Raw genomic sequence first — 12,545 nt, 5'->3', positions numbered from 1 at the left:
GCACAGCCCTGCACATGCTTTACAACTTCAGGGCTGTTCACACACTGGTTGAGAATGTCAGTCATTCTCTCAAGTCCCCATGACTCCTGCTCCTTAGCTTTGCATCCTGCAGTGTCCTCTGGGGAGAGCCCATCACAGATACGTTGCTGATGTAAATCACCACTGTTCAACTGCAGAGGAAAAGAATGTGTCACCTCACTGATGCTGCAAATTCCCTCTTCGCTAACGTAGGTGATTCTCTTTTAAAATACTGGAAAAGCAACTGGGATGGTTAGAGAGCGTGTCAGGATCTGACTGGCATTTCAGGCCCAGTCTGCTTGCCTGGAAAGTAAGCTGGAAGGTGTAATGAAGGAAATGTATAAATGTTGGAATGTCTTTTCTTAGCAAAGAAAGGAAAAAAAAGTCATCAGCTGCAGAGATGGCTGGTTACCTGAATAGCTGCTAGGAGCTCCATATTTGCTAGTTCTGACTGCTGTAACAAAAATTAAAAACGTCTGCAGCAGATTAGCTGGGGAGCAGAGACGAAGTGTTGCTAATGAAAAACCCACACCCACAGTGTTCAGGATCAGCTGGCCACGTTATGGTCAGTTTTGTAGCCAGGTAGCTACTGATCTCATTCAGATTGGGTTGGGTACAGCGGCTCTGGAGAATACTCATTTGTACTAGATTAATAAAACAAGAAATAGAACAAATTTAGCCCTGACATGGAGAGATGTTGACATACTGTAGTCTTGAGCATAATATGAAAAGTCTGATCCCTGCATCCTTGCAGTGTCCAGAAAAGTCATCTCCAGACCCATGTTACATCCCAAGTACTAGAAACATAGCTATTTGGAAGAGGAATTGGACAGTCCTTTAATGGATTGTTTTATGAGTAGAAAGTACTTGCTTCAAAGAGTGTGAGCTCAATTATAACCTTTTTTGGGATGTGACTCACAAGTACACTGGGAAAAATACATAATTTCCACAAAATAAGAAGGTGGAACTGCTCAGCCATTGTCCATACTTCCTCTTTTCAGCTTTTGTTTTTTACTTATTCTTTTTTTTTTTTGTGTCTTGTAAGGATATTGTTGGAACTGGAAGGACTATGAAGGTTCTGCTTAATAATATAGAAAAATACAAGCCCAAAATGATTAAAGTGGCAAGGTGAGCAAAATGTATTTAATTTAGTAATTAATTAGTCTAGTCCAACATATTTCCCAGTGGTGCTTCCCACTCCAAGATCCTGCTTTAATTCGCTGCTGCAGTATCGCATGGGGAGCCCTGCAGAGGCGCTGCTTGAGTCACTAAGAGGAGGGGAGAGGAAAGGAGAGGAAATGCATTTGTATTGTTCTTCAGTGGCAGTGACGCTTCAGCCATTTCAAGACTGGCACTTGTGGACTTTGAAGGGGAACACACCCATACCATCTCTTCCCTGCATCAGGGCGTTACTGGGAAGAGAAGCAGAATGAGAACAGTGATTCATATGGCTCAGAAGTTTTTTGATAAAGGGAATAGCTTTTATGCATGTTATTCAGGAAAATATCTAGATTTACATGGGTTTTGTTTTGTTTTTAATTACAGTTTGTTGGTGAAAAGAACATCTCGGCCTGATGGGTACAGACCTGATTGTAAGTGGTGGTGTCAAAATCTGTATGTGACAGTACAAGAAGTTACCACTATTCTACCACTTGCCTTTGATATCATTCTATGGACTGCTAGAAATGTTATAAAATTTCAGTTTGTCAATGGGACTATGGGATGTAATGGAAGGATTTGTATAATTGTGGTTTGGAAAGCCTAGCCTCCTTATAGTTTGATGTTTTCTGCATAGTACTAAATTTATAGGGAAGTTATGAAAGGGTTTAATTTCATCCATGAAAGGTGAGTGTTTTGCCTTCTATCTCTGACCAACTATATACAAGTAGTCCATTTCCTCCTTTTCCTTCCTCACTGCATCTCTATCTCTTTGGAGCAGCTGCAGGATCCCATGTGAACATGAAAAGTGTTTTATTGTGACCTAATTATCCACAAGTTTTACATATTAATAACAGAATAACATTTTCTACAATTTTTTGAAAAGTACTATTGTTTAAAGGGTAAACAATAATATTTTGATTGTGCCCCACCCCCAAAAAAGCAAAAGATAATTTGGACTTTTTAAATTTCTTCCTGCTGGTCTGTTTGTGTCACACCAGCACCACTTCTGTCTGAATTACCGGTACTTGTACTGTGCTATGATGAACCCATAAATGGAGCTATGCCAGGCTACTGTTACTTTAGACTTATTAGAAGAAATTATATAACAGGTATGTGGTTAAATACTGAAAAGAATAGATCCATCTAGATGAGATTGACCAGTATTTGCTGCTGAAGAAGGCTCTGGTCAGCTGAGGTGGGGAGGACGGTAGAAGGTGAGCAGGTGGGTCAATACCGGGAGACAGCATGAAGGATCTTGATTTGGGGTGTGGGAGAGAGAAACTTTATGAAGCAAAAGTTACTCAATGTTGGACATGGCCCTGCGGTTTTAGCCCAATAATCCCAACTGTGACCCAAACATTTTTGTTGTACAACTTTTTATACAATGGTATTTTTAACATTTAGAATTTAATCCAGTAAATTAAAGTATATATTTGACTGTATTCACTAATGTTAAACATATAAAAAAATACAATAAAGTTACTTCATAAAGGGTAGCTTAATATTTTTATGTAATAACTTGTAAAATGAAACAGGTTTTATCCTTGTTTATTCGTACTGTGATGAATTTTATAACACATCAAAGATCTCTCTTGTAAATCACTGACAGGGCTGTGTCATTTCCTCACTTACCCAAATTTATGATTCCAAAGTGCTTATTAGCCACAATTTATAACAATTGAATACATTCTTTTCTTTAATACCTGTAAAATTTTTTATGCTGACCTATTTTTGTGTCCAGAAGGTTGTGTTTTTCTCTAGTTACTTAGTGAACAATTTGGAAGGAGTCTAACTTGTTTTATGTAGTCTGATACTGCACAGACCTTCACACTCAGATAGATGCGTGCCTATGCTTAGCTTCAAGTGTGTGAGTTGTATGATTCAGCTCTACTGCATGCATTTACTTTGCTAAGCACGTGCATGAGTCTTCATAAGGTTGGGACTTTAATTTAAGAAGCATTTGGCATGTTTTGGTAGCATAATATGCAAAATAGTTTTTGCTATTCTCGGAATGTTTAAATCTCTGAAAGTTACTTGTGAATTAGAATTGTATTTTTTTTTCATCCTTAGTGTGATACTGGACAGTTGTCATCACACATGTATACCAATGGAGATTCCAAACGTAGGCAGAATTTTTCAGCTCTGATTCTGGCTTCCTTCCACAATGTGTCTGTTGTGCCAGTGATAATCGTACACAGCTCTCCTACTCTCCGCTGACTATTCACATGCCTGTCACAAACAGTCTGAGTGGGAACTGGGTACGGAGCTACTGCTGTCCTTAATGGCTCGGAGTCAAAAGTAATATAACCTCAACTGACTACCTGTACCTATGGTTTGCTTGTCAGAGAATGAACACATGAATTTAAAGGCTACATAATCACCGCTGATCTTGTATTGATGGTGTTTGTTATTTGTCTCAATACAGATTACGGATTTGAAATTCCAGATTTATTTGTGGTAGGTTATGCCTTAGACTACAACGAGCACTTCAGAGATCTAAACGTAAGTTTCTTTAAAAAAAATATAGTTAAAAAAAATCTCTAGTTTACTTTTCCAGGGTGTCTTAAATACCCCATAAATTGCTTCCTCTCTGGGGCCTTAATGTCATGGTTGGGATCCTTTCAGTGAGTGTAGAACCCCCTGCAAAACCCCAAATAATCCAAGAGAGTCACTGCTCAGTGCAGTGAATGGTTCCTTCCCCTCTCTTCCCCCTCAGAGCAGAAGTCACACCTCTGCTACGCTTCCAACTCCTGTGAATCTAGGACGTCACAGGCCCACCATCCCCAGTACGTGCAGAGACAGCAGTAAAAAGTGAAACACAGCTACAGTTCAGACAGGTTTGGACTTCTACTGCTATGCTGCCTGCCCCTTTTCTCAGTGAGATAAGAAGGGTGCAAGCCTTGCCTTTGCTTCCTGTGATACTCCCAGGGGTGAACCTCAGTGCTGGGAGCTGCAAGTGAAAAAACTTACTGTGGCTAGAAAGTGGAATCAGAATTCAATTCCAGGTCTCTAGAAAGGAAGGGGTAATTACAAGATCACTAGGTGGGTCAAGATAAAGTATTTCTGAACAATTCATTAATAATTAATAATGTAATCAATGATGCTGCTGCAATCAATCAGTGTTATATTTTTTCAGCACATATGTGTTATCAATGATCATGGCAAAGCAAAATATAGAGTCTGAAGCAGTAACATCCTCACCTGAAGATTTGTAAGCTCAGTGAAGCAGAAATTTTGACTCCACTCCCTCAAGCATCTGCCAGAAGAGAAGTTCAACTGACTTGTGTTTCTTTCAACTCAGCATAATAAGGGCTTTACTCCAGAGATACTGATTAATATTTACAGAACTGAGCCCTCTTATGTAAAATGCAAAGTAGAGGACATTTAAAGTTATTACCTTTTTTAAGTATTAAAATCACTGCATAAGATGCCTTTTGACTAATAATTTGTCGGCCTCAAGTCTGATTGGGAATGCATCTGTTCTTTACTCAGTCCATCATTCTACCCATTGCAATTCATGTGCCTCGCTGTGTTGTGTAAGATCATTCAGAGTGCCGTTATGTGCATGAAGATACTTTTACAGAATTTTATTGACTTCAGCATCCCTTTAGTCTTGATCAGATATGCTGCCACCAAATTGAAAGCATTATTTTGATTTAATTCCACAGCTCAAAAGTTTCAGCTGAAGCTGCATGTTGTATGATAGGACATTTCTAGCAGTTCATTACTGCCTCTTCTGAACAGAAGTTTTAACTCTCAGAAAGCACTGAACTAGAGTGCTGGTACAAAATGAACCTTTGCAAGACACTGGTGATCTGAAATTGGAAGATGTCATGGTTTTGGTATGTCATGTAGCCATAGATCTAACCTGTTTAATGTGCTGAATTTTAATTAAGAGAAAACAATGCCAGGCAGGTTTCAACTTCTGCATGGTATCCTTTTACTTCTATAGGACACAAACATGTAAAAAAACCTAACATAGTGTTCTCTTGTGCATATATTCTTAATTAAACCTCATGAAGAACAAAAGCATAATGCTAGTCAGACAATTGCTCAGTTATGATTTGATTTTTATAGCATGTCTAGCTTGATACTTTTTGTCACCATTTGTCATCTTTAAGAATATAGATTTGACAATGTTGGAGAAGACTTGCATAAAAAAAGAAAAGAAAATATAGGAAAACATAGAAAACAAGTTAGCCCGTGAATACTGTAGATTTGAGAGACTCCTTCCTTCCCTTATACATTGTGTTTGAAGAAGTTTGTTAACTTACATGCTGTATTAAGTGTGAAAAATTTAATTCTGTACTGTATGTAACTATTCTCAACAACTTCCCATGGGAAGCCAATGCAAAGTAAGTAGCTGTATGTCAGTAGTTTTGCTCTGAATTGTAAGAGGCAGACTGTTACTACCTTCGGGTTCCTTTAATAAAGAAACAGTAAGAATACTTGTTACATCGCAGTTGTTTATTTTCCTGCTTCAGCATATTTCACACATCCTGTAAAAGCTTCTCAAGAATATGCATTTAACTGGGAATCTAAACATACCTTATGTATATATCCTGTGGCTCATAAGCTATCATTAATTGGATAAAATCCATTATGTATGAAGAAGTAAGATCAAAGAATTATTATGGTCACTAGAGAAATGCTTTAGCCCTCTCTTCTTTACTCTCTTCTTAAAAAGGCACAGTCTAGTTTGCCTTGATACTATGATCAGACTTCAGCAACAACAAAAAAATGTAACGAGTTAGTGTGAAATTAGTGTGAAAAGATGAAATAATATAGATGCATATAACACAGACTGTGTGAATCTTCCAATAAAACAACTTTAAGATCATTAAAATCTACACACTTAATAGAAATGACCAGAGTTATAGAGAAGGTAAGAACTGGAAAGTTTCTTCAAATTATTTCCTTCTGCCATCACATTTTTAACACTGTGATAAAGCACCACACAGATTTCACTAGCAAATTTACATGTGCAATTATGCTGTGAATAAGAGGTGATTTTCTCTTCTAATGTCATATTTGAATTTTGTAACCTTATGTATCTGAGCACATTCAGATGTCTCAGTTGCCATTCCATGTTACTCTGTGCTTGAAGCAATTTCATCTGAAAAAATCACTTTTCAGTTACTTTAATAATCTGATTCCAAAATATCTTTAGTGTAACTGAGGGAAGGGGTAATTATGCATATATGTCTGATTATTATTTGGTCTACTTTCTTCAGTGTCCTCAGGTAGTTTAAAGAAATCATACTTTTTTCTGTAGCTGTCTCCTTGTTCAAGTGTGGATTCCCTGTGTCACAATGCACTTTAACTAAAAGGCCACTAAACATTTTTTTCAGTTGCAGTTGCCCCCTATGACCCACAAAGCAATGTTGTTTCTTTTTTTTTTAAAATCAGTTCAGCAACATCTGTTGCTGAAGAAGAGAGGATGTTCCTTACAGTCGGTTATTTTTCTGGACATTGTGTTTATGTATTTGGCAGGCATCCATTTTTATCTCTGTTTTTCTTCTCATGCACTCTTAACACCAGCATTCTTTCCCTACCTGTTGAATACAAATTAACATGGGTAGTCATTTGTTTTAAAGTTACATAAATGTTTAGCAGCCATCACGTTTTGGACTTCATTCAGTTCATTCATGCTTAAATCTGGTCCAGTTCCAAAATACCTGAAAGTAATTTTCTGGAAAGAAAGACAAAGTAGGAAGAATAATTCATGCAACTTGGTTAACTGACTATGATTTATGATTTCATATTACAAAGTACAGATGTAGTCTGAATATCTAGTAGTTTCTGCCTAAAAAAATAGAGTTTAAATAGTCTAAAATGTCTGTAATTAAAATATTTTTTTAAATTCAATTAGCTGCTGCATTCTTGTATCTATAGTCGAAGAAAGTAGAAAATAGTGTCTGGTTTTTTGACTGATTACTATTAGTGTTGCATTTCCTGGCCATACTGTGTTAATCCTCAAAGTTTTATTATTAAATTTCTATAATATAAAATTCCAGCATTTCCTCCAAAAATACAGTATTGGCTGTATGTGATCTTCAGCTGCAAGACACTTTCTGATCTGTGAAAGAGTCAAATCATCACAGTTCATACACAGTAGAATGCTTAACTTGGCGATGTACTTATGTCATGAGTCATCATTATTGCACTGTGAGAATAACATTTATTTAAATAAAAATACTGGAGCTTTGAATTTTAATATTTCTTTAGACTGAAGAAGATAAAGGCCAAATCAGCATCTCTGCACATGTTTGCATTTTGATTTTCTCAGATAAAGTAGAAGTGAAAAGCCCTGTTGTAATCAGACTTGTTACACATGCAGACAGTAATTGATTCTAGCTACCTAGAAAACTTTTATTTTCAGTTTCAGTTTAAAAGGAGAATCTCAGAAGAAAAACATTACAGGGTGGCATAGCAACAGCTAGAAGGATCATTGTCCTTTTGTAGAACCATCATATTTCAAGAGTGTTTTCCCTTTTTAAAATGTTTAACAAAAACGCTCATAGTCTACATATAAAGATCTGAGATGAACACAATACCTAAGGGTACTGTGAAAGGTACCTTGATTTATCTTTCTCCTTAGATTGGAGGGAGAAATTTACACATATAAGTTAATGTAGGTATGTGTAGCCTCAGTTCAGTCTTCCAAAAGTTAGCTCTGGCTATACTCATGTCGTGGTTTGAGCCTACTCAGCAGCTATACGCCCCGCAGCCGCTCACCCACCCTCCCCCCACTTGGGAATGGGGAGGGAATCGGAGGGGCAAAGGGAGACTCACGGGTTGAGATAGAAACAGTTTAATAACAGTAACAGAATAATACACTGACAGCAGTATCAGTAGGTAATGTACAGTACAGCTGCTCACCACCCACTGACCGACACCCACCTGCTCCCCGCCAGCAATCCCCAACACCAAGGCCCCACAGCCACACCCCCAGAAGTGAGAGCCCCTCCCGGCCCACTCCTGCCTTTATATAGTGAGCGCAATGTCACATGACATGGAATATCAGCCAATCGGGGCCCAGCCGTCCAGCTGTGCTCCCCCCGCCCCCGCACACAGGTGAGGGCACTGGGCCCTGGGGAGCCCCTGGGGTCTCAGGGTGCTGCAGCTCCTCCCGCTGCCAGACCAACGGGAACTCTAGGCCAGCCCCAACCAGGACAACTCACCAGAGAACACAAGATAACAAGACAAGCTGACCTCTTTCTGTGCTTATTTCAGCAGTCCCTGTTTGAAACCTCGTAGGCAAGAGCAGCAGAGTATCAGGTACTTTACCCATCCTCTCAACAAAATGAAAATAAAGTGGAGGGAAGATAAAAGCTTTCACCCTAATTTCACACACCTTTCACAATTACTAATTTAATGCTATATACCTTCCTCTGGGAAGTCAGCTATCCCAGTACCCAAATTAACAGTGCATGTACTAGTAGGGAATGAGTGACTTCTGTGTTTGCTGTGAGAACACCGCAACAACACGTGACCAGCTAGAAAAGATTGATCGTGAGCCATAAACTATACAGTGGGATTATTTTGTGGCATTAAAAGGATAATTCTTTGTTAAGAGAGAGCAATATTCTGCACTTACCATATATGACAAGAGGGGAAAGATAACCAAAATAGAGAAGGGATTGCTAACATACTGAAGAAAGGTGGTCATTCATTTTGCAGAAAACACAGAGAACACCCAATTTTTTTTAGAAGGGAAAAAGGAGACATCAGTTCTGAGTGAGGCTCTGCAAGCCCCTTGAAGGTTGGCAGCTGTAGCTGGATACTTACTTGTGCTGTTACCAAGTGCTGGCTGACACTACTTTCCTTCTGTCAATAAACTAGTGCTTGTTTTTTTTGTATCTTCACATGAACACACATGTATCTGCAGCTGAGCTTTTCACTGTTGCCAGTGGTTGTTTTGGAACACAAAGGGGGTTTGCAATCTGCAGACACTTGACTCAATTAGTTAAATACTTGCTGTCATGCCTTGTTCCTTCCGCTGCTGCATGTAGCAATGAACTACTGACAAACTACTGGAGATTGCAGTACAGCAATTTATTTGTTATACGAAGAGAAAAAGGTTTGGTTACCATTGAAAGGCTGACCTTTAGTTTGTTTCAGGAATGGCATGAAAGAATTCCCCTTTTTTTTCTGTAGCAGAAAGAGAAAAATGACTTGTAGTATTGTGATCTAGCAGCCTGTTAGACCTGCATGATTGGGCCTCTGATAATGGTAAGAAAATTTTATTTCTGACACAAAATTTCATTACATTAAATCATTACTACACATGTTCCAAAACCCACTCTTCCTACTGTTAGTAAAACTTTGTACATTTGTCAGCACTCTTAGATCATGAGGTATACAAGGGACAACTCTACTGAGAAAGGGCACTTCAAGATAACTGTCTTCTGGCATTGCTTTCAAAACACCTTAGCTAAATTCCAATGTTTTTCGATGCAAATTCAATAGCAATGGAGGTGTAACATGTGTCTTCCAGCAATAATTTTCCAGCTTCCTAAATGATTAGAAGTATTAATCTATTTTCTACAGATTGCTTTTCTCTAGTTACACCTTATTTTTATGTTGTGTTCTATCCTGGAGTCTTTTAACCAAATTCTTGCCAGTCCTGTAGTTTATAATGACATTCACAAATGTTTGTTGTTTTCTAGGAAAGATAAACCCTTGTTCTGAAAACATTCAAGGGCAGATTTTTGAAGGTGCTTAAGCATCCAAGAAAATTTTATGGGATTTCACCTGCTTGGGTGGGTGCGTAGCTGCATCCTCCAGTGATTATGTACCTTTGAAAATACTTTTCTTGCCTAACCTGGATAGATTGGGAAAACATGCAATAATGTAACTTGGAATGAAAACAGGAGGTACCAGAATAAAAAGGAGAGGCGAGTACAATTGTGTTATTCTTTGATGTGGGCATGAATGTATCTTTGTCTTTCTGAATCATGCAAGTGTTGCTTAATTGATTTATTTGTTTGGGTTTTCACAAGAATTATTGTAGCAGTGTTTCTGCTTTTTCTTAGGAAATTTGGAATGAGGTGAAAGTGCTCAAAATTTAGCTTTTAGAAATAATATCTCGGCATAAACACTAGCACAGAGTCAAAAAGTAGACCAGATACAAGGGAATATTCAACAGTAGCATGAGCAGCAGAAGAGTCAAGGAGAGTAAAAAATGAAGTGCCATTAAAAACTTTTAGATGTAGAGTATTGATTTGGAATGGATCCACCAGTGAGTGTACAGGAAGGAAATTAAAATCAGTTAAATATGACCTGCTGAATGAGTGCGGAGATGGAAGGCTTTATGCTGAGAGCCAGTTTGTTCCTGTACCCATTTGTGCCATATGGAAAAGAAAGCCATAATAAACTGAAATTGTTTATCTTCCTCCAGAAGGCATTTCACATAATAACACGATGCTATTAACTGCATTCAGGCTTTTAACTACAAATACCCAATTTAAGTTTCCAGTGCTATTTTGCCTAAGCTGTATACAAGGCAGTCTCAGTTCTGTAAGGTCAGTCTGAATCTCTCTGTGTATCAATTTTAATCAACCACATTATACACCTACGTTACTCCATCTGAATAGATCTCAGTGCTGCTCCTAACAGTCTCGCTGTCTTATTTTCTGAGGTTTTTAGGTCTTTCCATCTCAGTCGTTACCCTATTCTTTAGATCTTTATTTCCATTTCTCCCAATTCCTCTGAAGTCCATGTTGGGCACAAACCAATTTACAAGCTCAGCAGGTGCTGGGATCAAGGTGAAGGATGATCTGGAGACATGGCACAAACATGAATGAGTTCACAATCCTTAGAGAAAACAAACCCCACAAGCTGTTGAGACACTCTACTAGGTGCCAACTACTTGTCTTTCATGGAAGATTTTAAGGAAAGTAGGAAGTAATTTAAGGAGTGAAAAAAATCTCTGGTTTGTGTCTGGAAGTGTCAGAGTGGAGCAGCGAACTGGCTTGTGAAGCATGGAGAGAGGACTCGATGTGCCACCACCATCACCCAACGTGGTTTCGTTTGCTCCCAGAGCTTAGGCAGCATCTGTGGCTGGAGGAGGAATCTGTCCGTTGAGACACAAATTAGCACTACAAACGTCCTGCTGTGCTGCAGTATTTCTAGCTCCAGTACTCAGACAAGCACAGAAGAGGGTTTATCCAGGACAGGTCTGGCACACAGCTGATTCTGTCAGGCCTCAGCCATATCTTGCAGCAGCCTCGCCAAAATATGCCTCAAAATATTTTGATACTTTCCCCACATGGGTCACAAGCTGGAATCCAAAGCTAGAAAGTGTTTTCCTGATTATGTTTCATTTATTTATAGAAAAAGAGTCAAATATAAGAACATATTTCCTGTGCAGAAAGGAAGAAGGAAGTCAAGGCACGTCATGGCACTGCCCCAGGCTGATCTGAAGTCTTCGGTTGGGCACAGATTTACCAGGGTTATTTTCCATCCCTTAAACTATGTTTAGACTTTCTCAACTTCAGAAGTCCCTGAGATGTAAATTATTTTATGCAGAAGGACAACAGCATTTTGTGAAGTCAAAATAGGTTGTGAAAACTATGTAAAGCTACTCAAGAAGAGGGAGTGCATGTTCTCTGTATTTGAATAGCACACTAACGCCATACTGTATAGGCCCCATTCCTACAGAGAAACACAGACCAGCTGAACACAACTGCTCACATGCCCTGAGTTAAGCCCCTACTGAGTCTTAGCAGTATTGGAGCCACAGATTTTAGTTAGTACAGGTGTACACATGAAAATAGTATAATTTTCAATGTGGATGTTATTCCAAACAGTCCTTTAGCTTCCTTTAGTATAAAGGCATCAGCCCCAAAATAGGGATGCTTGTACTATTGTTAACTACAAGGATTTGAATTTTGGTACAACATTTAATACATTACTACATAGTATGGAAATGCGGTAATGCAGTTCATGGTAAGGCTCACCAAATGTTCATCCACCAACATCCTCTGGGAGCTATGGCTGTTAAGGTGAATCTTCATTACCTGAGGAGAGAAAGGCATGTCATAGCTGTTCTCAGTCATCACTAAGCAGACTTTCCAAAGTTCATACTGAAAACTTACATGTTCCATTCCTAGTAAGAAAAAAAGAGTAGAATATAAAGTCTTGTTTATGAATCATAACAATCAGCATGGAACAGAGCTGCTTTTTTCTGCTCTGGAGTTCACCTGTTCATAAATGCCAGAGCTTTTTTCCTTGAGGTTCCTCAAGGACAAACCTGGCCCGCCTAAAGCCATAGTTTCATCCACATCATAACACAGCCATTATCCTGACAGAGCAGGCAGAACCTCTGCATCTCCCACCTTAATTTGCTAAGAGAAACCCTT

The 12,545-nt window shown here is 38.7% G+C and overlaps 1 protein-coding gene across 7 annotated transcripts in view; it reads left to right on the top strand.

Moving 5' to 3' along the window:
* Positions 1–5,627, top strand: part of PRTFDC1 (phosphoribosyl transferase domain containing 1) — a 48,643-nt gene extending 43,016 nt beyond the window's left edge. For 3 of the 7 annotated variants that reach the window (XM_042802069.1, XM_042802067.1, XM_042802064.1), the window contains 4 exons: positions 1,064–1,146; positions 1,564–1,610; positions 3,605–3,681; positions 3,896–4,309. In XM_042802069.1, the coding sequence (XP_042658003.1) occupies positions 1,064–1,146; positions 1,564–1,610; positions 3,605–3,681; positions 3,896–3,994 (306 nt within the window). In that variant the 3' untranslated portion in view covers positions 3,995–4,309. The other 4 variants (XM_042802068.1, XM_042802066.1, XM_042802065.1 and 1 more) reach the window with 3 other exon arrangements.
* Positions 5,628–12,545: the final 6,918 nt, after the last annotated feature.

This window comes from Tyto alba, unplaced genomic scaffold, assembly GCF_018691265.1.
Source record: "Tyto alba isolate M040663 unplaced genomic scaffold, T.alba_DEE_v4.0 Super-Scaffold_38, whole genome shotgun sequence".
Taxonomy (NCBI): domain Eukaryota; kingdom Metazoa; phylum Chordata; class Aves; order Strigiformes; family Tytonidae; genus Tyto; species Tyto alba.
The sequence above is the reverse complement of the archived record's forward strand: the minus strand, read 5'-3'. Positions and strand labels throughout refer to the sequence as shown.